The sequence below is a fragment of the Trichoderma virens genome, assembly GCF_000170995.1.
Source record: "Trichoderma virens Gv29-8 chromosome Unknown TRIVIscaffold_81, whole genome shotgun sequence".
NCBI lineage: Eukaryota > Fungi > Ascomycota > Sordariomycetes > Hypocreales > Hypocreaceae > Trichoderma > Trichoderma virens.
Window position 1 is genome coordinate 567,128 of NW_014013668.1, and position 24,468 is coordinate 591,595.

A 24,468-nucleotide genomic window follows, 5' to 3' on the forward strand; every position below is an offset into this window, starting at 1 on the left:
GGAGGGGGAATGCGGAGAGCGAGTACCGGGTCTCAGGGCGACAGTCACCCTAAGTGCGGTCAGAATAGAGACAAGACCCATATTCTGTGTTCAGAAAGAAAATGGCTGTGATAAGGGAAAGGATTAGATATAAAGGCCCGCTGATCCACTGCTCTTGGTGGGATTTGAGCCGGATATCTTGAAGTATCTTGTGGATTCTCAGTTTCATTTAGCGGTTATTGTGGTACAACTACTGCTGTAAGCGCAACTCACGATGTCGCCAAATCCAACAGACGTCGGTGCGGCGCAGCCTACCAAGGGTGTTTTCCGCCAATTTCGCGAAAATCCGTACATCTTTGGCCTCTCGGCTGTAAGTTGAAGGAATACGCAATTTATGGCATAATCAGCGCAAACGCTAATACAAAATAGTTTGCGTCTCTCGGTGGATTCCTCTTTGGCTATGACCAAGGTGTTGTCTCTGGTGTCCTTGGGATGGAGAATTTCGGTGCGCTCTTCCCAAGGATCTATCTGGACAGTGGCTTCAAGGGCTGGTTTGTCTCTACGCTGCTTCTCACAGCATGGTTTGGCTCCTTGATGAATGGTCCGATTGCGGATCGCTTTGGTAGAAAGGGCTCAATGATGGCTGCTGTAGTGGTGTTCCTTCTTGGATCTGCTCTTCAATCTGGCGCAACTACAATCGGCATGTTGTTTGGTGGTAAGTCCGAAATCTTGCATTATTTTGGATCGGCTTTTAGTAACATTATGTGTAGGACGAGCTGTTGCCGGTCTGGCAGTTGGTATGCTTACAATGATTGTACCCATGTATATGTCAGAAGTTTCTACGGCTGGTATTCGAGGAACGCTTGTTGTGCTACAGCAGTGTAAGTCTTAGATTCTTAACTCCACATACCGATTCCGTCTCCTAAACAAGATATTTCTTCTACAGTGAGCATTACTCTGGGAATTCTTGTCAGCTACTGGCTTGAGTACGGCACTCAATACATCGGCGGTACCCGTTGTGCCCCTGACATCCCCTACTCAGGTGGCACTCCTGAGAAGCCAACTTTTGACCCCCGAAACGACGTTGGCCCCAACGGCTGCACTGGGCAAAGCCAAGCTGCGTGGAGAGTCCCTTTTGCCTTGCAAATTGTCCCTGCACTTATTCTCGGTATTGGAATGATCTTCTACCCCGAGTCTCCGCGCTTCTACCTCATGCGAAAGAACGAAGAAGCAGCCCTTCGCTCACTGGCCCGCCTCCGACGTGTCCACCCCGATTCCGAGTCCCTAAGAGAAGAGTATCTCTCTATTAAAGCCGAGGTTATGTTCGACGAAGCTCACTCTCGGGAGAAGTACCCCGGCAAGAATGGTGTCAGCCTCTTCTTCGCCGAATACTACGGTTTACTGTCAACTTGGCCTAGCTTCAAACGCGTGTTTATCGGAAGTGCCATCATGTTTTTGCAACAATTCCAGGGATGCAACGCCTTGATTTACTATGCTCCGACTATTTTTGGACAGCTGGGACTATCAGGAAACACTACGTCTCTACTAGCAACAGGAGTTTATGGCATTGTCAACACCCTGAGCACTCTACCCGCCCTCTTCCTCATTGATCGAGTTGGAAGACGACCTCTGCTCATGTGCGGTGCTACTGGGACATTCATCTCCCTTATCATTGTCGGTGCTATTGTCGGCAAATACGGCGCTGGCCTTGGCGATCATAAAGTCCCAGGTGGAGTTGCAATTGCCTTTATCTACATCTACGACGTCAACTTCTCCTATTCATTTGCTCCTATCGGATGGGTGTACCCCTCGGAAATCTTCAACTTGGGTAGCAGATCCAAGGCTATGGCGATCACTACTAGCTCAACTTGGATGTGCAACTTCATTATTGGATTGGTCACTCCTGATATGCTCGAGACTCTCAAGTGGGGCACATATATCTTCTTTGCAGCCTTTTGCTTAATCGGTTTGGTATTCACATACTTTTGCGTGCCTGAGACCAAGGGTCGCACATTGGAGGATATGGATCGCGTCTTTGGTGATGAGACAGCTCTGCAGGAAAAGGAGAGGCTGTTTGCTATTGCTGCTTCTCTGGGTTTGACAGCTTCTATTCCGCCTGAGAAGACCGAGGCAATGACAGCTGAGGCTGAAGAGTATGTCTAAGTTATGAGATTAGCTAAAGAGTTGGAGGAAAGCTAGTGGGTTAAAGGTGTAATGGTATAAATATTCTATACATGAGTATTTCAATTGTTTTTTTGTGTTTTGACATTTCTATCAAACAGTAAATGCTAGCTGCAAAACTCTACAGCAACTGCAGTCAGTGCTTCCGCGACCTGCTTTATTGATTCAACCTCTGCATACTCTGTTTTTCCATGCAAACCTTCTCCTTTTGGTCCCCAAAGCAACGTTGGAATACCAGCATCGGCTAATAATGCACAGTCAGTCCAGTAGGGTGCTCCTAACACGACTGGTTCCTTGCCTAGAGTGTTCCCAACATGCTTGTGAACAAGCTTTGTAAAAGGATGGTCAAGGCCAGCCTTGAACGAGGAGCGATGGAAGGTGGTCCGGAGATTGTATTTGAAGTTTGGGACTTTTTCGACCAAGTCATTGAGGATATCTTCCAGCTCTTTTCTCACTGTCTCTGGCGTCTCGCCGTTCACAGTTCGACGCTCTATCTGGATCTGGGCGAGAGAAGGGTAGGATGAGACTTCTTCGCCACCTTTGATGATGGAAGCGTGTATGCTTCCTGGGCCAAGAACAGGATCGCCGGCTTGCGCTGTCAGACGGTTCGCATGCTTATCCAATTCGACGAGGAAATATCCTGATTTGCAGATTGCATCGATACCGAGATCGTACCTCGAACCGTGGGATGCTAGGCCGTGGATATCCACCTTGAACCATACGAAACCTTTATGCGCGTACTGGATTTCCAAGTTGGTCGGCTCGCTGACAATGGCACCGTCGGCCCTCCAGCCCGCCTCCAGTACCTGCTGTGTACCGATGCTCTCGAATTCCTCATCTGCTACCCCCGTGAAAATTACGTCTCCCCTTAGGCCTTGCTTTTTTGCGTTGGCTAGGGTGGCCATGGCGGCTGCCACGCCACATTTCATATCAGCGGCTCCACGGCCGTAGAGCTTGCCGTCTTTGATGTCGCCGCTGAGGGGATCTCCATCGTACCCCATGAGTGTTACAGTGTCGATGTGGCCGTTAAGCATAAGACTCTTACCACCGCCCGATCCGCGTGCGATGCCTACTACAGAAGGCCGCCCAAGTGTTGGCTCAACCCAGTGAGTCTCAATATCACGATGCTCCATCCAGGCAGTGATGTAGCGGGCGATGGCAGTCTCTCCAGGGCCAGGAATAGACCCCAAGGAGGGATTGGCCGAGTTGATCTTGACCAAGGTTTGTGTCAACTCGACAGGGTCATCGCTTGCCACGCTGTGAGGAATCTCATACTGTCTCGGACCCTCTGTACAAAAGACAACCACAACCGAATCTTTGGTCAGACCTAATGTTTCTCTATCCGAAGGATTCAGCCTCCTGAGTGCGGCAATGGGTGCTGCACCGCATGGACCTGCGGATACGCCTTGGGATTTTAAGTAGCCGCAAGCCTGATGAGCCTCAAAGTCCGAAATAGTCAGGCTTGCATCCACTCCGTGTCGGAGGATAGACCAAGAAATGGACGAAGGGGTCCCGCAGTCCAATCCTGCCATGATACTGGGCGTCTTTTCCGACGTGGTGGAAGATTCACCTTTTCTGAGACTCTTCCAGAGACTGGCGGATGTATCAGGCTCGACTGTTAGAACCGTGGTTTGTTTACCTTGTTGTTTGAAGTGTGTTACTACAGCCTGGGCAAAAGAGCCGACGCCCACAGGCACCACAACGAGGTCAGGGGTAGTAGCCCCAAGCTGGCCGTCGACTTCCAGCATCATGGTAAGGTAACCATCTACAATCCACTGAAAGATATATGTTAGCAGGCTCCAAAGGAAGAAGTGAAAGCTGGTTCACATGCCTGTGGGATCTGAACATAATCACCAGACGCATAGTCCTGAACCACAATGGCGGTCTTGTCAAGGGCAGCTGCCACTCGGGCATCGACAACGGCAGCGTCGTAGAAGCCATCCGAAACGACAACACGGGCTCCTTCTGACTTTATCAGATCGATGGTACCGCTATGCATAGAAACGGGCACATGGATTTGTGAAGGAACGCCCAGGATGGACGCCATGCGAGCAACGGCCCGACCATGGTTACCATCCGTGGCCGCGTATAGGGTAATCTTGGTGCATTTCAGCGCTTGCTTGACGGAGTCGAGAGAAGAGTCGAGAGGAAGCCCAAGTTTCTGGGCGATGGCTCGGAATGTGCCCCATGAGGCCCCTAATATTTTGAAGGAAGGGAGTCCGAGTCGACATGTCTCATTTTTGAGGTGGACGGCGCCGACGCCGAGTTGCTCAGCCAAGTGCTTGAGAGAGACCAGGCTGGTTGGTGAATAAGCCGGCAGCTGTGAGTGGAAACGATATGCCAGTTCTGGGGTATCTGTTAATGGCGCGATCCACGATTTGGCAGCGGGATTGAAGTAGACAGGGCGACGAGTCATGGTCTGGTAGTGAGGAGGAGCGGGATAGATGAGGTAACGGATCCAATGTGAAATGCAGGGTAGGAGGACGTGGAACAAGACAGGATGAAGTATGAAAGACAACAAACCAAAGAAGGCGGTGGATTCTGTCAGGTATATGTAGTATCAGTATCTTGACTCGCTCCCAGTTGCGGCTATACCCTCGTCTCAATCATCTCCATTCATAGCCGGGACCAACTCCTATCTGCGCCGGCTTCAGCTCCAAGCGTGAGCCAATCGATGGCAACTTTGGCTGCTAGTGACGACAAGTCTGCAAGAGACACCCAAGACGGTAAGTGTCCGGCAGTATGGACCCCTTGGCGAGCAAGCGGAAGTGTATCCGGTGCGTTGGTGTGTTTCTGCTGCTCTGCTGGCTGAAAAAATCTTGTTCTTGATATTGTTGAGTGCTTCGATGTCGTTTTTTCCCTCCCTCGTGTGGTAATCGTACATGTACATGTACAAGTACATGCGGTAGTGCGCTGATAATGCCGAGTGCCGCCCCTCTTTATGTGGAGGAGAAGGCGCATTGCCGCTGTACGATGCTGTAAGATGCTGTAGGAAGCTGTAAGGCGCTGTAAAGAGAGAGAATGGTGCTGGCTGGGACGTTTCTGGCCGCTGTAAAAATGGGAACAGTGGGCGAGATGCTACATAAGGTACATACGTGCGTGTACATGTACATGTACCTAACACGACCACATTGCTTGCTGTCATCAGAAGGCGCCGTGGATGGTTGATTTGAAGCCTGATGACAAAATACATGTGCTCTCAGGCCATTTTTCGCCCCTCATCAGATGTAGAAGAAGGCGTCTGGTGCCCCTTACAGATCGCACGTACCGGTACCTATACGTATGGATAGCATCATTGCCATCGATGTGTCCATTCAGACGAGCCGTCGAAGCGCCTCGAAGGATTAGGCGCAACCTCCCGCTGTAGACCGCCTGCAACGGCTCTAGAACCCCTAGAACCCCCCCGAACCCTAACCCAACAGCGCGCCTCTCTGCCGCCGTGGCCACCTCGAGTGCTGTATTTTTAGCGCTGCACTCGTAAGAAGTACGTACTCGTACATCAATTTGCTTTCAAGGTTGTCTGTAGGCGGAAGGCGCATTGGCCAGATTGTCGTGCACGTGCTCCCCCACTAACCCGAGACACCGCACCAAAAGAAGAAAAAAAGCGCCCTCCTGCTACGACTAAAACAGATGCTTAACATTTTCACCATCCAAGCGTGCGCCTTCTCCGCCCTCCGCCAACCGCAATTCTGTGCTCGGACAGACGCTGAAGAAAAAAAAGGACCCCCGACGGAGGCTCCAACGGAAGACCCGCTGAGAAGGGCCGAGGCGCCGAACGCTGGAAGGCCCGTTGCTGCTGTGCTGGCCCCGACGGCCGGTCGAAGGCACCGAAGCGCTGCGAAACAGTCGATCCATGTTGAATCGAGCGGACTAACGAGGGTTTTGGGCCGCTAGTCTGCGGAAGAAGCCCTGTAGCGGTGGCAGTAACAGTGACACGGGACTGTCTTGCCTGCTGCAAAAGATCCAGAGCGTGGAGCTGGTGAGACACTCAATTGGAGAGCCCGAGATAGGCGACTGTCCCAGCTAGCTGTGGCCGAACCGCGAGTCGCGAGACGGTGAGCGCTTACGCCCCCGACGATTACGCGATCTCGCCATGGATAACGGCCTGTTCCTGAAGGACGAGGATCGGGGCAACGTCGGCAATCTCACCATGGCGGGCGTCGGCTTGGAGATGGGGATGGGGATGACCGATACCCAGCACCGCCTCATGCACCAGCCCCAACTCCAGCCTCACGCCGTCTCTCTCTCGCACTCTCACCCTCACTCGCAACCAGAGCTGCCGGCTCAGCAGCATTTCCCATTCGAGCAGCACCAGCAGGCTTCAGACCAGCTTCCCCGCCAGCTGCAGGCATCCGTCCCCATGGACCAGTTTGGGCCACCCTTCTTCTCCCCCTCAGACCCCTATGCCGGCAGCCCATATGCGAGCCCGGCCGGTGGAGGCTCCAGCTTCCCCGAATTCCAGTACGAGCTGGGGTCCGACTCCGGCATCTTCCCCGGCGGCCCCGGCTCTCCCTTTGACGGAGCCGCTCCGTTGCCGCTTCCTCCGGGCACTCTGAGTGATGCCGGACATTTCTGGGCAACGGAGGTGCAACAGCAGCCGCAGCAGTCACTGCAAGACACTACCAGGAGCCTCAACGCCATCGACGAGTTCTTCATCAAAAACGGCGCCCATCGGCCACCTGTACCCTGCAACTACTGCAAACGCCTACGGCTCCAGTGCCTCATCCTGCAGACGACGGAGGCAAACCCAAACCCCGTCAGCTCTTGTTCTAGTTGCGTAGCCCTCTACCGCGATTGCAGTCTTGCTGAGCGGAGCAAGAGAGAAGCCTCTGCCTACGAAACTGTTCTCCCAGTCATTGGTCATCTGCACGGCGTTTGCGAAGAGGTCGACGATGCCACCACCCGCGAGGGGACGACGCAATGGCGCATCGAGCGAGAGGCTGCTCCAACGGCAACTCGATCATCGTCCGTCTCACATAAGAGAAACAGCACTCGGTCCGTCAAGAAGACTAGGGTCCTGAGAAACTGGTTCGCCACTCATCAAGAGCATCCGTATCCATCCGAAGACGAAAAGTCTATGCTATCCGAGCAGAGTGGCCTCAGTAAGACGCAGGTTATCAATTGGTTCGCCAATGCTAGGCGCCGTCATCGTCTGACCGCCCAGTCGCACTTCAACAACAGCAGTAAAGTGTTTCTGCAAGGATCTCCTATGCCTCAGACATTCCTGAGTGGCATGTCACCGATGGAGCGCTGGAGACATTCTCCCCCAAATGAGGAACCGGTCTCGGCATCGGCCATCGAGAACGCCATCTCTAACCAGGGTGACGAGGGAGATGCTTACCTCTACAGCTTCGACGGCAATTACGGCACCGACGGCGCCCCTTCCTCGGCAAGCAGCGAGTCAGCCGTCTTCAACCAGCACCCTTCAGGTCACTACGAGGCCTCCTCCAACTCTGGATCGTCTGCCTTTTCCTTCTATCAATCCGACGACCCGGGCATCTTCTCTCTATCAGCACACAGCTCCATCCATGGTGGCGACGGCGATCTGATGGCTGGCTCATCCAATGCAAGGGCTGCTAGAGGAGCCGCCGCAGAACGAGGAAAGGCCCACATGTTTCAGTGCACCTTCTGTCGCCAAAGCTTTAAAAAGAAATATGACTGGGTGCGCCACGAGAGATCCATCCACTTACCTGGCCTCGACTCTTGGATATGTAAAGTTCCCCTGCCAGAGGAACAGTCACATCTTGTTTGGCGCGTGAATCACAGTGAGCCCGAATGCATCTTTTGCGGTCAGGCGTCGCCAACGGAGGAGCATCTGCAAGCTCACGAGTTTCAGTCCTGCGCAGAGCGTCCTGTGTCAGAGAGAACATTTACTCGAAAGGACCATTTATGGCAACACCTGCACAAGTTCCACCGCTGCCGGAAGTGGGACGGATGGAAACCGAATCTCCACCTCTTACAGCATCGGCAGGACAAGTACGAGAGCGTGTGTGGCTTCTGCCAGCTCAAGATGCATAGCTGGGACGAGAGGGTCCAGCATCTGGCATCTCACTTTCGCCGCGGCGCAACCATGGTTGAATGGACTGGCACCGCAGCCAGCATAACCGGAGATGCCGTCCGTAAGATGTCGTCGAGCAAGGCCCGCGCTGCCCCCCTGAGCGGCGATGAAGCTGATGCATCACTTCCACTATTTTCCTAGTATCTCGGGAAATCCGAATGTGGTCCACATTTTGAATCGCTTCAAAGAATAATTCAATACTTCAATACTGCTTCATTACGCACTATAACTATTATAGATTTTGTACATACTCATCAACTCAAATATTATAGATTTAGTATATCGGCAATTTTTAGGATATATATACCCACTCGTTAACACATATCAATAAACATAGATGAAATCCTCGTTTTGCAAATCCGTCACGTCCTCAAACGCCTTATCCCCAACATTATCATCCGCTATGTTCATACCCTCCTCCTCGTATTCATTATCACCTCCCTTCCTATCCATCATACTGAGATCCCGGATCACCTCGGACTTGCCGAGCGCTCGCCGTCTCGCCGCTTGTCGCGTGTTGAGGACTTTGATCCACAGCATCCCCGCAACAATCAAGACTGCCAGTACCACGAAAAGTGCAAGATTTGATCGCAGACCTCGGTCGTAGCGTGGCTTCTCGCTGGGCTTGAAGAGCTGTGGACCAATAATGTTACCGACACTCGCTCCGACAAAGAGCATACCGGTAGTGACTTTGCGCTTGGTGTCGCCGGCAGTATTCTGGCCAGACCAGGAGTAGATGAGAGGAGAAATGCCAGGATAGACGGAGATGATGTAGTAGCCAACCAACAGAACTGCTCGGTCTGATGGAGCACGGCCGGTAACGAGAAGGATGACACAGCCCGCAATAGGGGGAAGGCAGAGGAATAGGAGAACAGCGGATTTCATGTGTATCTTGTCAGATACCCAAGCACCGCCTAGTGTGGAAATCATCTGGACGGCGCCAAAGGGGATATTGAAGAGGATCGTGGTGAAGGAGCTGAAACCGAAGGACTGAATGATAAGCGGACCAAAGGTAGAGATGCCGCCACTGGGAATCCTGTTGAAGCATCGGTGTTAGTTATCGTTGAATCCCAGTGGCAAATGGGTCTGAACTTACGAGATGGTAAGCATGAGGCAAAACCAGAGCCACGTTTTTGGGTCTAGCATGGCTTCGCGAACATGCTCCCATTTCCAGACACCAGAGCCGATGCCCATCTGGTTCATACGCAGACGTTCAATAGCGATGACTTTTTCGTCTTCCTTAAGGAATTTTGCCTCCATGGGAGAATCGGGCATGAAAAGGCTGCGTATATGTGAGAAGTGCGTTTTAGAAAGGGGAGTATTGTTCAACGTACTACATGACTATTGAAAAAGCAACGGTGATGCAGCCACAAAAGAGGAAGATGATCTGGTAGGGTCGAAGAGTAGACTTGATGTGGCCCAGGCCATATGTAAGGAGACTTCCGAGCTATATAGTCGTCAGAAGCGGTTCAGTTTATTATGTAGGCTCGTGGTTTCGGCTTTACCATGTTGACAACTCCAAGCATTGCATACCAAGAGGCGTTTCGAGTGGTCTGTTCTTTTCTGCGGTACCACATTTGTACAACTGCGATAAAGGTCGGGGCTATTTTATACCAGTTAGCCAAAACGTTCGACAATGATTATCACACTCGAAGAAGAGAAACTTACCAACTGAAGCCTCAAACGCTCCTAGCAACAATCTCGCGGCCATCAGCCCTCCGAAACTCTTCGCTGCCGTCATGCCACACAACACCGCACCCCAGCAAAACACCATGGTCGCACAGAACTTGCCAACTGGAAACTTCACCAGGGCATAGGCCACCAGCGGCTGAAAAACCAGCTGGGCGACATACACCACGGAGCCTAGCCATGAGAACTCCTGGCCCTGCAGATGCGTGTCGTCGATGAGACCGAAGACTGACGCATAGGACAGAGTTGTCTTATCGAGTGACTGGAGACAGTAGACGAAGAGGACGATAGGGAGGAGGTGGAGGTCGATCTTGCGGAGGACACGAGCATTCTCACTAGGAGTAACGATGATGTTGCCCTGGTTGGCTTGCTTGAGGAACTGGGCAGCTTTGTCTCTGCCCGTAAGAGGAGTGTCGGTGTTAGGATTTGGGACAGGGGTGATTTCGTTGGTGATGTTCTTGGAGTTGGAGTCACCTTGGCCCGTAGGGGTTTCGAGGTGAATAATATCAGGATTGTCTTTTTGAGCAGCCATGATTGTACTGATCGACACAAGAAATGGAGACTATGGGAGTGATGATGTGGCCCAGACCACAATACTTGACCGCTACAGTTGCAGGCAATCCTCTATGATATTTATAAACATCCACAGTTCACCTGATTCTTCCCCGGCCTCCATGAAAAGGGCTTTCGGATAAGCAGCGAAAGCGCCACAGAACCCCATGGGGCAAACACCATGGTTGTAGAGCATAATGCGGGGAAAAAATCTTGTTGTCTGATAGGCTACACGGACATGGCGATTTTTCTCCGTCGGGTTTCAATCACTCTTCTCCGTTCTGGATTTGCCCCTCAGCGGAGATTGTACAGTTTTGGCCGTTTTGCTGTGTAGCCGAACCAGGTTCGTGTTCATGAAGTGCCTTGGATAGAAGGAACAGAGTAAGCAAGCAATAGCAAATGTACTTTGGCCTAAGAAGTTAAATTACAATTCGGCTCATAATAGACGAAGTGTCTTACTACCCGGCAGGTATCAAAAAAAGCCCGAAATCGGTCTTGATCCCCACGCAGCTTGATCCGCCCAATTGAGGGGACCACCAGTGTCGTGTCTTTAAACATACACGTGTAAAACCGACATATAAATCGACTCCAACGCCCTCCATCTCGTCTTTGCCAATTTTCAAAGCTGTTCTATTACTTCATTTTCCCTCCTCAATTGAAATTGTATTTTTACATTAAAATCACCCTTCCACGCTGCAAAGATGCCTCAACAGGAGCGTGTCCCATCCACCTGGGTGGAGAACACGGCTACTTCAGACAAGCTGCTGCAGCTCGACTCTACGGATTCTCAGCTTCCCTTTCAGTTCACACTTGATGCTCTTCGCTCTAATGTGTTCCGGACAACTTTCACGTCTAAAACTCACCCTCTGCCCCCTCATCCCAGTGTGCCTCCTCTCAAAAAACAGATAGAGGCTTCAACAGTAAACGTTTCTTCTACCAGCACAACAAAGGAGATCAAAATCGGTCCAATCACAGCAACAATTGACTGGACTGAGTCATCACCTCTAGTTTCAATCTCTCTTGACGGCAGCAAGAATGGGCCTCTTCACGAAGATTTGCCAAATCGCTCATATGTTGTTGACGGCGAGGGCATTGCCCACTACTCGCGCTACAACAGAGATACCCTGTACGTCGGGCTGGGCGAAAAGGCAGCCCCCATGAACTTGGCAGGGAGGAAATTTGAGCTTTCGGCAACAGACAGTTTCGGCTATGACATTTACCGCACTGATCCGCTGTACAAAAACATTCCGCTTCTCATCAATGCGACGCCGAGTGGCTGTCTGGCTCTCTTTTCGACCACTCATTCGAGGGGCTCGTACTCTATTGGGGCTGAGATGGACGGCATGTGGGGTCGCTACAAAGTTTTGAGACAAGACTATGGAGGATTAGAAGAGTACATCATTGTTGGAAAAACTCTCAAGGACATCATCACAACTTATGCGGAACTTGCTGGCTATCCTCTTCTTGTGCCGAGATGGGCATTTGGGTACCTCTCCGGCGGTATGAAGTACTCAATGCTCGACGACCCTCCGGCCTCTGAGGCGCTGCTTGATCTTGCGCGCAAGATGAAGGAGAACGATATTCCATGCTCGGCGTATCAAATGTCATCTGGCTATACAGTGGCAGAGCAGCCACCGAAAACTCGCAACGTGTTCACCTGGAATCGCCATCGGTTTTCGGATCCAGAGGCCTTTATCAAGGAGTATCACAAACTCGGCATGAGGTTAATCGCCAACGTGAAGCCCTACGTTATTGGCACTCATCCAGAGTACGAAAAGCTCAAAGCTGCAAATGCTCTATTCATCGACCCCCACACGAAAAAGACGGCGGTAACCCGACTATGGAGCGCCGGCGGAGGTGAAAGCGCTGAGGGCGGACATATTGACTTTACCTCCGCTGCTGGGTTCAAATGGTGGTACGAGGGTGTCAAGAAGCTCAGACAGGAAGGTATTGACTGTATTTGGAACGACAACAACGAGTACACAGTCACTGATGACGGCTGGATTTGCGCCCTGGACGAGCCTTCTCTCGAGGTGAGAGATGATGTCAAAGATAGGCCACAAATCGGTCTTTGGGGCCGGAGTCTTCACACAGAACTTCATGGAAAGGCATCTCATGATGCCCTTGTCGCCGTCGATCCAGATGCCCGCCCATTTGTTCTTACTCGAAGTGCAACTGCCGGTACTATGAGATATGCCTGTAGTTCATGGAGCGGAGACAACACGACTAGCTGGGCCAGCATGAAAGGCGCCAACGCTCTTGCGCTTAACGCAGGCATGTCTTTAATGCAATGCTATGGTCACGATATTGGAGGATTCGAGGGCCCGCAGCCATCCCCTGAGCTGCTTCTTCGATGGGTTCAGATTGGTACATACTCGCAGCGCTTTGCGATCAACTGCTTCAAGACGCTCAACGAAAATAACATCGGAGACGTTATTGAGCCATGGATGTACCCGGAAATTACACACTTGGTTCGCAAGGCAATCAAGAGAAGATATGCCATGATCCCCTACATCTACTCCTTGATGCTGGAGAGTCATCAAACAGCCCTTCCTCCCCAACGTTGGACCGGCTGGGGATACGAGCAAGACCCGGAGGTTTGGACGGCACCAATTACAGAGGGCGAGACGCAATTTTGGCTCGGAGATGCCCTACTGGTTGGCGGCGTATACGAGCCCGGCGCTACCCAAGCACGAGTCTATCTTCCAAAAGCCTCGGATGATGACGAGGGCTACATCAATCTCAAAGCTCCCTATCAGTACCTGGAAGCAGGACAATGGGCTACGATTGATGCGGAGTGGCACGGCGCAGGTATTGCTGTGCTTGCCAAGGTCGGAACAGCGATCCCAGTCGGCAGAGATGTGCAAGTTTTGTCTCCCGGAGAAAAAGAAAATGTCGCCAATCTGCCACTGGACGACTATCGTGCAGTTGAAATCTTTCCTCCTCGCCAAGGCTCTAGCTCAAAGCGCTATGAGACGGTGTGGTATGAAGACGATGGTGTATCTGCTGTCGCGAAGAATAAAATCTCCAAATACACTATTGCATATTCGGCTGAGGGATCTGAAATCAAGGTCCAATTCTCCAGAGATGAGACATCTGGGTATGTCGCGCCTTGGAAGACACTGGTTGTTGTGTTGCCTCCTGGAGATGCGCGAACGGTTCGTTCGGCCGATGGCGTCCAGGCTCGTGATTTGGGTACGGACGATGAGGGAAGGAAAAGATTTGAACTTTAGATAAAATAAAACATTAAAAGTGACTATATGCATAATTATATATTATATATATGTATTACTCTCTCATATTATCATTCAGCTCTCTGCGTCATTCGGCAGCCACCCAAATATGTCTTCGCCCCCATTAAGCGCCTCGACAAGGATATCATCAAGCCAGGCAACGCCAGTCGCCGATGAAGAATAAAGCGTAAGGCCGGGGAAATCCCACTCAAATATAAACTGCTCGGGGATAAATGAGTCCAACTCTATCCGATTTTGCGTGCCATAGCCAGGTGCTCGTCGAGATGAAAGGCTTTCGACATTTGCAGCGCTCAGGCTCGTATCATGAGCTTCATAAGTGACACTGCTGAACTTCTCAATGCCGGCTTGGAGAAGCTGTAGATATTGCTTTCCAGTATTGCTCCGGCTTCCGTTGTGGCTACCACCGCTGGCTTCGCTTAGTTCAGTCAAGAGGATATTGCCGTGTGCTACAAGCTCTCTGCTGGAACGTCCTTTGCTCTCAGGCAACAGAATAGAAAGCTTGAGAAGCAGTAAGTAGCAAAACGCACACTTTGCCCAGACAAAGTCCATTGCGAATCGCAGATTGCGGATATACAATCTCGGTTCTTCAATCATGATATCCAGATGCTCCTCCAAAGCGTCCTTGGCCATGGCAACAACCGATTTTTGAGCAGGCGACATGAAGTCAACGTTTTCCACCCCGGTAGCTCGAACGACACGACATAGAGCCATATTTTCGGCCCAACACTTTTGAACACGCAGGTTGAAACTGAGCCAGGGTGCTTGAACGCTGTGCTTCTCGAAAATGTGCGCCCAGTCATCGAACCATATAGAAATGTCAATTCTAGCCTCGCGGACTGCCTCCATCATGTCCTCATCACTAAGGCCTATATGACCAGACAGCGAGTCGTATATCCTGCCACGGATTACATTAAGCTCAACTTGGGAGAACAAGAATAGATCAAGTTCGGTTGCGGCTGGGCTTTTTAGAATGATTCGGCATCTTCGGGAGTCGCCAACAAATTTAAAGGTTGGTAGATCGGAAGCATCAACGTGTAAGATGTGACCCAGGACGAATAGATGAAGCCATGTCCTCACTCTCCGCATTAAAACGACTGTATGTACGTCGGTGCCTGTCAAAGGCCTTCGTGTTGCCGGCACCGCAGAACGATTGATCATCTCGTCATAGGAATCGGGAAAATTGAGATCAAGAGCCATCCGTGTTGCTGCCGCGACAAGGAGCGATCTCTCAGATGCATAGCACGATCGGACCAGCAATGCCTGAATCGTCTCCAGCGAAGCCATAGCCGGTCTTGCCAAAGCGCAGTTTAGCATTCTCTTGACATGGAAATCCAGCATGTGCCATTGCTGGGTATCGGTTCCAATCACAACGCGGCAGCCAATTGTACAAATGGCGCTGAAAAGTAGACTGCTTCTCGCACGAATACTCTGAAACGAGTCATATCGAGGATCGAAGACTGGTACATAGTGGTCACATCCTTGAAAGAAGATGGAAAAGTATTGCTCAGCTTGTTCAATGGTCAGAAGCCCGGCATCCACACAGTCAGGTACTGTGATAGACTCAATCTCAAAGTGGGATTTGATTTGTTTGCTGGACAACACAGTATCTGTCGGTGACTCTGTGTGCGATGGGCGTATGAGGGCCAGTTCACCAGAGTGGAATTGAGCTGCTGGAACAAAGGTTGCCTGCTCCAAGTTTGATGAAACCTGTGAACCAACGCCCGGCTGACTGAGATTTGTGTGGCTTGTCTCAATGTGAGAGCCAGGAGAGGTTCTTAGAAGTTGATCTTTTAGTGCTGCAACCTGTTGTTCAAGTTCCTCTATTCGACTACAGGATTGAGATACAACGATTAGTGATGCAATGGTGCGCAATTGTCGGCGAACTGATCAATGATACGTACAGCTGATGCGCCTCTTTCGGAGGATCGATAAAGGCGCAGATCTTTTTCAGCTCGGAGCATCTGATGTAACCGTTAATCTGAGTTAAGGCAGAGGAGGTGTCACAAGCTCTCTCCTCCGGGGGGAGTCGATACGGCCGGAATCAACTTACCGTGAGCAAGGCCTTTTGCCATCACATTTAGCCTTGGACTAACTGTCAACTATCGTTTCTAAGTATAAGCTATTAACTCTAAGTTGTGTTCACCTTAGATCTGCGACATGCGTTACACGATTTCTATCGGCCAACTGTCAGCAGCGGATCATCCCGAGTAGACATCAACGTGACATGGTGGCGGGCCGGACGCCCCCTCATGACAGCGGCCTGCGACTATCTGCAGCGATAATGCTATAGGCACGGATGTGCTTACCGGAATCCTCTTCTTGCGGATACGTGGGGTGTCTGATGGCTTGGTTTCCATCGTTGTGGTAGGCGAATCGCGTCAAGTTGCTACAACGGGAGAGCGATCTTGTCCCATGCTGGCGGGAAAACGGCTAATGAGAGGTATGGATTGGCTGATGCAACATTAGACAGCTTGTCATCGCGATAAGGATATCCACGGCAATGGGAGCCGACGCGATGGGGCCTGGCATGGGCCTTGATCCAAGAAACACAAAGTTCCGTTTCAATCAGGACGCCACGAGAGGAGGTCTAGATGGGTGGGGGGTTGAATTGGCACCGTCGTACATGATGACTAAAAGACTAGATGCTCCAAGGCGATGGCACTTGTTACCGGCTGCTTTTTTTCCAGCCAAGTATTGACATCAATGCCAATTGGTTACTTCGTCTGTGCGTACAGTTACATTTTCTCTCAGGAGAATCATCAATCCGGCTCGTGTTCATCGTATCAGGCTGCTGGCAAGTACTTACAAAGTGCTACGACAACTCTGTCTCAGCAGATCCGCCTTGACCCCAGACTTTGCAGCTTCGTATCCGAAGTGCTACCTCAAACCCTGGTCGGCCGATGGTTTGCCGAACTAAGCTTATCAAGTGGTGGAAAATTCCGTCAACTCGAGCTACTCCGCACTTGTCTACCTCTATCAATGGATCCACTGCGGAGGGTGAGGAGGCAGAAACGGAGAGCGAAGGGCTGATCTGCACAATGCAGATGGCATCTTGGACTTGGCAGTCTGGGCATCGACATCCTCCCTCTCAATGGCGGGTGCCCCAGCCACAGCTCCAAGTAAAGTACTATGTAGCACATGTATGAGGCTGCTGGTGATGCATTACGCACCAAGATAGCAAGCACTTCAATTGCCTTTTTGGGAAGATAAACAGTTCCCGATACGAGACAAGGTCATCCCATACCGCCTGATATGCTTACTTGCATTGAGGTTTATGGTTAGAGCAAGTAGATGCGGTAATCAAGCTGTGCAAAGACCCCTGCCGTTGGCTGTCCTGCTTCCCCGCTTCGTCAGGAACAAGCTGCCAGAATCTCTTAAGCTCAAATCTGGGTGCAACCTCGCCCACTCAATTAACAGCCGAGGCCTTCTGTGCTTTTCCAAGTTAGTAAGGTAACGTTGTATTACGCCCTGGCAATGCTCGTCGCCCAAGAGCTTGTGGGAATCGCAATCCATGTAGGACAAGGAACAGTGGACGGAGAATTGGTGGTACAGCTTGTACGAGGATGAGTACGGAGCATTCAGCAGAGAGCGCCTCTTTCCTGAAAGGTTTGGACGCGTGGTACTAGGAACTGGGTCAGCTACGCAATAGAACCCATGGGGAAAGAGGAATGGATATCGCTTTTTGTTATAAAGACAGCCGAGGGCCCGTGACGCGACATGGGAAGACCTGGACTCTGTGCAGACCCGTGTAGACGGCCAAAGCTACTCTAAACAGCGGCCACAAAACATGATCGCCAAAGCTGTCGCCGCCCTTCTGCTGGGCAGCGGCCTTGCCTCCGCAGCTGGCACTCCGTTGACGTCCAAGGCTGGTGATAAGGTCCCCATTCCAGACTGGGATTTGAAGAGCTCCTCGGAGGTATCTAAAGATCTCAAGGGGCTGTCCAAGCCTGGTGTCGACACCTCAGCATGGTATCACGCCGGCACATCGAAATGCACGCTCATGGCGTGTCTTCTCAATGCCGGAATCTACAAGGATGAAGATCTGTGGTACTCGGACAACCTCAATCACTTCAACTGGGGCCAGTTTTCGGTTCCTTGGCTCTATCGCCATGAGTTTGCGCTGGCACCCGCCAAGGGCAAGCACTTTATTCTGCAAACAAACGGCATTACGTCTAAAGCCGATCTCTTTTTCAACGGCCAGCAGATTGCCGACTCCGAATACCAGGCGGGTGCGTATGCCGGCCGCACCTACGACATCACGAGCCTTGCCGCCAAAGACAACGCCTTCGTCGTCCAAGTCCACCCGACGGACTATCTGTACGACTTTGCGCTCGGATACGTTGACTGGAATCCGTACCCCCCTGATAACGGTCAGGAAAAGTCTTAATTCTGAGTGTTCTGATCAATTGCTGACTTTGATAATCAGGAACTGGAATCTGGCGTGATATCACCGTCAAGGAAACCGGCTCCGTCTCTATGGGTCCCATCAGTGTAGTGGTCGACATTGCCGTCCCAGTTGAGAGCAGCCCTGCCAAGGTTACTATCCGTGCCGAAGCCCAGAACCTGGAGAACGTTGCAGTCGTTCTCGATGCCGAAGCCGTTGTGTCTGGCAACTCATGCTCTGGAGGGCCTCTGAAGCAGACGGTTAAGCTTGCACCTGGTGAGAAGAAGCTTGTTGAGTTCACCAAGACGATTGCGAAGCCAAAGATCTGGTGGCCTAAGCAATGGGGTGACCAGCCTCTGTATAATGCCAAGGTCACTTTCTCCGTCAACAAAGCTGTTTCGGACACCGCCCAGACCAACTTTGGCGTTCGCAAAGTCACGTCCTTTGTCAACCAGTACAACGACACCCAGTACAGCGTCAATGGTCATCCCTTCCAAGTCGTAGGCGGTGGTTATGGCGCTGATATGTTCCTGCGATGGGACGGCGATCGTTTCACCCGCATTGTCGAGTATATGCTGGATATGCACCAGAACACCATCCGTCTCGAGGGCAAGATGGAGCACCCAGAGCTGTATGAGATTTGCGACAAGTACGGATTGATGGTCATGCCTGGTTGGGAATGCTGTGACAAGTGGGAGGCTTGGGCTTATAACGATGAACTTGCCATCTTCCCGCCACCTGTCTGGGATGACAACGACTACCAGACGGCCAACTACAGCATGATTCACGAGGCTTCCATGCTTCAGCCACACCCCAGTGTGTTGACGTTCCTCGTAGGAAGTGACTTCTGGCCCAACGACGAGGCGGTTGTGCTCTATGTCAACGCCCTGAAGAATGCTGGCTGGCAGACTCCCATCATTGCCTCTGCCTCCAAGCGCGGTTTCCCGGCACTGCTTGGTCCTGGTGGCATGAAGATGGACGGCCCCTACGATTGGGTGCCACCCAACTACTGGTATGACACTGAGCCTTCCGAGGACCGCTTGGGTGCTGCCTTTGGTTTCGGCTCTGAGCTGGGAGCTGGTGTCGGCACTCCCGAGTTGGGTTCTCTCAAGAGGTTCCTCAGCCAGAGTGATCTGAATGATCTGTGGAAGAACCCTAACAAGAACCTGTACCACATGTCCACCAACGTGTCTTCGTTCTATAACCGCAAGATCTACAACCAAGGTCTCTTCAAGCGCTACGGTGCCCCCACCTCCCTCGACGACTATCTTCTTAAGGCCCAGATGATGGACTACGAAGCGACCCGAGCTCAATACGAGGGCTTTTCCTCTCTGTGGACAGCCAGCCGCCCTGCAACCGGTAACATCTACTGGATGCTCAACAACGCTTGGCCAAGTCTTCACTGGAACCAGTTTGATTACTATATGCACCCTGCTGGCTCTTATTTCGGCACCAAGGTTGGCTCCCGTATTGAGCACGTTGCGTACAACTACCAAAAGAAGGAAGTTTGGGTTATCAACCATTCGCTAGACCAGACGGGCCCCCGCAAGGTTGACATTGAGCTCATTGACACGAATGGCAAGCAAATCGCCAAGCAGTCTGTTAACATCAACACCAAGGCTAACTCGGGCTTCAAGGCTGCCGACATCTCCAGCCAGATTGGCAAGCTGTCAAGCGTTGCCTTCCTGCGCTTGATTCTGTCTGACAGCAAAGGCAATGTTCTGAGCCGCAACGTTTACTGGGTCACCAACTCGATCGATAAGCTCGACTGGGATAGCTCAACTTGGTATTACACTCAAGTCACCAGTTTTGTCGACTATACTCCTCTCAACAAGCTGTCTGCCGCTCAGATCTCTGTGACGACTGGTAGCAGCAGGCGCGTAGCCGGCGTTCCAGGAACACAAACCCGCACAGTCACGCTCGAAAACAAGTCTTCTGTGCCGGCTGTCTTTATCCGCTTAACTCTTGTAGATAAGAGCGGCAATGATGTTAACCCTGTCTCCTGGTCTGACAACTATGTGACTCTTTGGCCAAAAGAGAAGCTGCAGTTAGAGGTAGGAGGATGGGATGCCAGTGGTGACAGCATCCAGGTCAGTGGCAGGAATATCGCGGCCACCACTGTTAAGCTGTAGTTGTAGCAGGATGCACACCACAACAGCTCTTATAGTTAACCAGTAATCAATAATGAAATAAATTATGTTAAATTGTTATTTCTTCATCATTGCTGACCAATCGTAAAGTCGTACATTTCCCCATATCAAAGTCAATGCTCCATGCTAGTTTACAATACAAGCCTCTCCACATGCATCTCTCTTCGCCTACATGTTCGAGCAACCCGTCTTATCATAATCATCAAAAAAACTCATACAAGGTATCGGAAGCCCTTTCTCATCCTCAGAGCCTCATCCAAGTCCTCCATCTCGGCCTGTGCCGTCTTCTCCGTAACATCTGGCTTCGCCTCCCAAGCCATCTCACCTTCTTCAAGCTTCTTGTTCAAGTTGTTAAGGATCATCTTGAACAAAAAGTTGCCGACAATGGTGACGCCGAACATGGCCAGAACGATACCGTAGCTCTTGCGGTAGCCGTTCTCGGACAGAGCCCAGACGTAAGAGCCAGCCACATTACCGAGCTGGCTGAAGGCATTGACCATGGCAATGGCAACTGCACGCTTGGCGGGCGGACGAGGGAACGAAGAGCTGATCCAACTGTAGAAGACGATGAATCCAGCATAGGAACCGGCTTGCAGGAAGAGGGCGACGTAGCGGGCAGCAACGTTGAGGGTGGACATGGAGATGATGAAGCCAATGATTCCCATGATAATTGGGCCGGTGATGTGCCAAAACTGAAACGTGTGTTAGTTTCGAAGTGCGCGAAAGTTTGTGTGTGTAAGTAATGGTAGTAACCCACCTTTTCTTGCGTGCGATCAGCGTTCCACGAAACAGCGAGCGAGACGAGACAAGCAAAGACCCAAGGGGGAGAGCTCATCAGAAGGGTAGGAACATAACCAAAGCCAAGGGTTCCAGTCAGTGTAGGCTGTCGGATGGTTAATCAACACTCATTTCAGTTGCTTTTGGTAGATGGTAGTAGCAGCACTTACGAAAAAGGCGTTGAAAGACAGACCAACGACATAAGCCGTCAGTGTAAGCATCATGAGGTAAACCTTGACGTCCTTGCCACACATGATAAGACCGTCGAAGACTCCCTGTTCAGAGGAGTCCGAATCCGCCTCACCGACATCCTCAAGCATACGCAGCTGGGCAACCTGCCTCTCCTCTTCAGTGAAGCCACGGGCATTAGTGGGCAGATCGGGCAGGATGAAGGCCGCAGACAGTGCGATAGCCATAGTGGCAGCACCTTCAATGTAGAACAGCCATCGCCATGCAGCGTGACCCAGTGTACCCTGCATATTGGACAATACTCCGGCCGCCACCAGCGATGAGAAGGCGTTGGAGATGAGGTTACCGCAAAAGAGGAGAGCATTTCGCGTGGTGAGTTCGCGGCGCGTGTACCACTTGGACAGGATGAGCAGAGCACCCGGCAAGAAGGCAGCTTCGATGAATCCCAGGAAGAACCGAATGACAACCAGGTCCTTGAAGTCCCTGGCAAGGCCAGAGAGTGTGGAGATGAGGCCCCAAACAATCATGGCGCAGGAGATGTAGAGAGATGGGCGCGTGATGCGGTTGATGAACATGTTGGACGGGACTTGCATGAGAATGTACCCAACATACAGAATGCTGAGACATGTCGCATACTGGGTGTCATTGAGCCCGAGATCCTTCTGCAAGCCCTTGAGACGCGCCGCACCAATGTTGTTGCGATCCAAGTAGTTCATGATGTAGATGAGGATGAAGAGCGAGCAGCGCGCATCAAGCTTGCGCTTGAGGCTCTTCTCAACTTGAGCTCGCCGAACCGGATCCATGGCCGCGGCAGGATGAGGCTGCGGCGCATCATTTGTGAGGGCGTGCTCGAGGTTCTCAATCCTCTGCTTCTCGGCTTCCAGGGCCAGGTCATTGGCCCGCGAGATATCGTCAGTCATTGTGAAAGGGGGAAGAAATATTGGCTGGCTTGGGAAAAGCAAAGACTGTCTACACCTCAAAATGACGATTCCGGGACGAGGAAACACCAGAGGAGGTCTGTCTACCGGAGTACAGAGGGCAGAGCTTTTATATAATGCACGAATACAGAAACTGGCATGACTGGGTAGCACTGAGACACCCAACGGATAAGCGTCACATGGTCGTGGCGAACAAGGGGGTTAATGGCCCGAACAATGGCAACAGCGTCGTATTGATCCAAAGCTCCCCGGAGTCTCCCCGCCATCATCCAGATACGTCCATACTCGTTCAGCTTACCCGTCAGTGCTCCCCCAACTTTCCCCGGCGGTATGGAGATATGGAGAACGAGATCCCCGTTTCTAGGCAGCCTAGATCAGCGTAGACCAGCCACAAAGGGAACACCCCCGGTTTGCCTTGTGAGGAGTGATTGACGGGACGCATGAGGATGGTGGAGTCAGTTCGAGGATCCTGAGTCAAACTTGAATGCCATTGGCGGCGTTGCGAGATTTGGAGAGAGTTGATGGAGTTTGGCTAGCGAGACAGAATTTTCTTCTTCTTGACTTTAATTTCTTATTACGTATCTATACAAGTATAGCTCAATAATGTCGACTCGCCGTTTCAAAGGCAGTCATTCAATCTACGAGTACATAGCACGGCAAGTCCATAAGGCTATTGAATAGCTCCCGGTGGCAAGGCTACGCACCATAAGAAAATCTCCTTGGACGGGAATGACGCCACATTAGGCGGCATTTTCTCTCCAAGCTTCAAGAGCCGCCGTCCATGTGGAGTCGTTCTGCCCTTTTCTTGGCCTTCTAGATTGTAGATCCCCTGGTCGCTTTCTCCGAGACTTGAGAAGCGGGGATGGAAACGACAGTTGGAAAAAAAAAGTTGGAGACGAAGGAGCATCATGCATGGTCATACACCGACGCCATGTGTTTTGAGACGGCAGCCGTCAAATCCACATTTTAATCCCGTCTTCTTCGACGATCATTTTGCTTCTATTTCTCCGGCCATCTTCGTTCCGAAATCTTAATAAACTGTACGCTTCAGCCTGCTCCTAACGGCAGCCATCGCAGCACGCAGAAATTTACAAGCCAAACAGCCTGCCTCTACAGCAATGACTCGGCAAATGATCCTCCCCTCCACCTGCCCGTCGGCTTAGCGAGCAGCGAGGCGTTAGGCCGTGTTCTCAACCAAAGCTAACATGATTGGTGGTGAACCCGCCCACCCTGGTCTGGCTGGGCAAACTTGCTACCCCCCACGCTGGCTTTGGACCAAGAATCCTTGACCGGAAGAGCGAACCACAGCCGCGGATACGATTCCTAGCTTGGTCGGTACGCCGGCACTGGCGTCATGGTCGCCATTTCGCCGATGGAATGCCGTTAATGGAGCTCGTCCCTGTACGAGTACAAGTATGCGTCCGACGGTTTTGAGAACTTGGACAGAAACAAATGGATGATGGGCTCTCCGCATTTTCTCCATTTAGGCTAATATACAAGGCTCAATGTCTCCACTGAATTGGGTGAAGTATCACCAGATGCATAGGTAGTCACATTCATTAACCTTGTACGAATCACTGTATCGGTAATCTGCTAAAATATTATTTAATGGCCAGTGCTCCATTAGTAGCTGAGAACGTGCCATCCAGCTGACTCGGATGCGATGGATGAAGAATTTTTTGGTGATTCCTGGGAGGCATTTAGGCGCATGGCTGGAGAGTTTTGTTTCCCATATTACATGTACTGAGCAGACATTCGGCACGACTCTCCGTATCATGCCAAAACGACGTTGCTGGGCGTATTTCTGACTTGTGGACTGTCTTGAAATCTCTGTTCAATAGAATTCAACCCTATATCTCATATAGACAGCCAGGACCGCTGCTAAGAACCTACAACTCCCGAGTGGCGTGGTTACCCACTATCATGTACGGAGTAGTTCCGAAGAGAATATTCACCTTCTTACTCCATAGAACGTAGCTAAATGCGAACTAACGATGGCATGTAAGGGGGTATATCCACATTGTTAGGTGAAAAATATGCAGGTTACTCCTTCAGAAGCAGAGAATATTCCTTTCGCAAATGGAAGCCTTCAATGTGTGAGACTCTCTAGTACACTCTGAATCGAAGTGTTAGTTAATTGGAAGCGTTGATAGATCCTCTAGCAATATTTACTACAACCATCATAGATGAGACTTGCTGTCTTCATGGTAATTGCGTCAAGTTTCTCACTATGGCGTCCATCCACTTCACAAGACGAGTGGCATAGCCTCGGCCATCACTTTAACTCGGCCGCGTATACGGCTCAGACCACTAGTTG

The 24,468-nt window shown here is 51.3% G+C and overlaps 8 protein-coding genes across 8 annotated transcripts; 4 read left to right on the forward strand and 4 right to left on the reverse strand.

The window, feature by feature from the left end:
• Positions 1-253: 253 nt before the first annotated feature.
• Positions 254-2,142, forward strand: TRIVIDRAFT_224321 (uncharacterized protein; the record flags this gene model as incomplete). Its single annotated transcript, XM_014098870.1, has 4 exons — positions 254-349; positions 409-694; positions 750-860; positions 926-2,142. The coding sequence occupies 4 exons, from the start codon at positions 254-256 to the stop codon at positions 2,140-2,142; spliced, it is 1,710 nt and encodes a 569-aa protein (XP_013954345.1).
• A 125-nt stretch (positions 2,143-2,267) lies between these two features.
• TRIVIDRAFT_193122 (uncharacterized protein) lies at positions 2,268-4,576 on the reverse strand (the record flags this gene model as incomplete). Its single annotated transcript, XM_014098871.1, has 2 exons — positions 2,268-3,935; positions 3,992-4,576. The coding sequence occupies 2 exons, from the start codon at positions 4,574-4,576 to the stop codon at positions 2,268-2,270; spliced, it is 2,253 nt and encodes a 750-aa protein (XP_013954346.1).
• A 1,944-nt stretch (positions 4,577-6,520) lies between these two features.
• Positions 6,521-8,359, forward strand: TRIVIDRAFT_48126 (uncharacterized protein; the record flags this gene model as incomplete). The annotated part of the gene is made up of 1 exon (XM_014098872.1): positions 6,521-8,359. One exon carries the CDS (start codon positions 6,521-6,523, stop codon positions 8,357-8,359), a length of 1,839 nt encoding a protein of 612 aa, XP_013954347.1.
• A 183-nt stretch (positions 8,360-8,542) lies between these two features.
• TRIVIDRAFT_193123 (uncharacterized protein) lies at positions 8,543-10,439 on the reverse strand (the record flags this gene model as incomplete). The annotated part of the gene is made up of 6 exons (XM_014098873.1): positions 8,543-9,254; positions 9,315-9,500; positions 9,553-9,665; positions 9,724-9,821; positions 9,887-10,300; positions 10,382-10,439. The coding sequence occupies 6 exons, from the start codon at positions 10,437-10,439 to the stop codon at positions 8,543-8,545; spliced, it is 1,581 nt and encodes a 526-aa protein (XP_013954348.1).
• A 721-nt stretch (positions 10,440-11,160) lies between these two features.
• On the forward strand, positions 11,161-13,692 carry TRIVIDRAFT_48285 (glycoside hydrolase family 31 protein; the record flags this gene model as incomplete). Its single annotated transcript, XM_014098874.1, has 1 exon — positions 11,161-13,692. One exon carries the CDS (start codon positions 11,161-11,163, stop codon positions 13,690-13,692), a length of 2,532 nt encoding a protein of 843 aa, XP_013954349.1.
• A 75-nt stretch (positions 13,693-13,767) lies between these two features.
• TRIVIDRAFT_48209 (uncharacterized protein) lies at positions 13,768-16,070 on the reverse strand (the record flags this gene model as incomplete). The annotated part of the gene is made up of 4 exons (XM_014098875.1): positions 13,768-15,541; positions 15,615-15,674; positions 15,764-15,795; positions 16,020-16,070. 4 exons carry the CDS (start codon positions 16,068-16,070, stop codon positions 13,768-13,770), a joined length of 1,917 nt encoding a protein of 638 aa, XP_013954350.1.
• A 1,430-nt stretch (positions 16,071-17,500) lies between these two features.
• Positions 17,501-20,229, forward strand: TRIVIDRAFT_48076 (glycoside hydrolase family 2 protein; the record flags this gene model as incomplete). Its single annotated transcript, XM_014098876.1, has 2 exons — positions 17,501-18,083; positions 18,140-20,229. The coding sequence occupies 2 exons, from the start codon at positions 17,501-17,503 to the stop codon at positions 20,227-20,229; spliced, it is 2,673 nt and encodes an 890-aa protein (XP_013954351.1).
• Positions 20,230-20,459: 230 nt separating this feature from the next.
• On the reverse strand, positions 20,460-22,016 carry TRIVIDRAFT_58613 (uncharacterized protein; the record flags this gene model as incomplete). The annotated part of the gene is made up of 3 exons (XM_014098877.1): positions 20,460-20,939; positions 21,005-21,130; positions 21,195-22,016. 3 exons carry the CDS (start codon positions 22,014-22,016, stop codon positions 20,460-20,462), a joined length of 1,428 nt encoding a protein of 475 aa, XP_013954352.1.
• Positions 22,017-24,468: the final 2,452 nt, after the last annotated feature.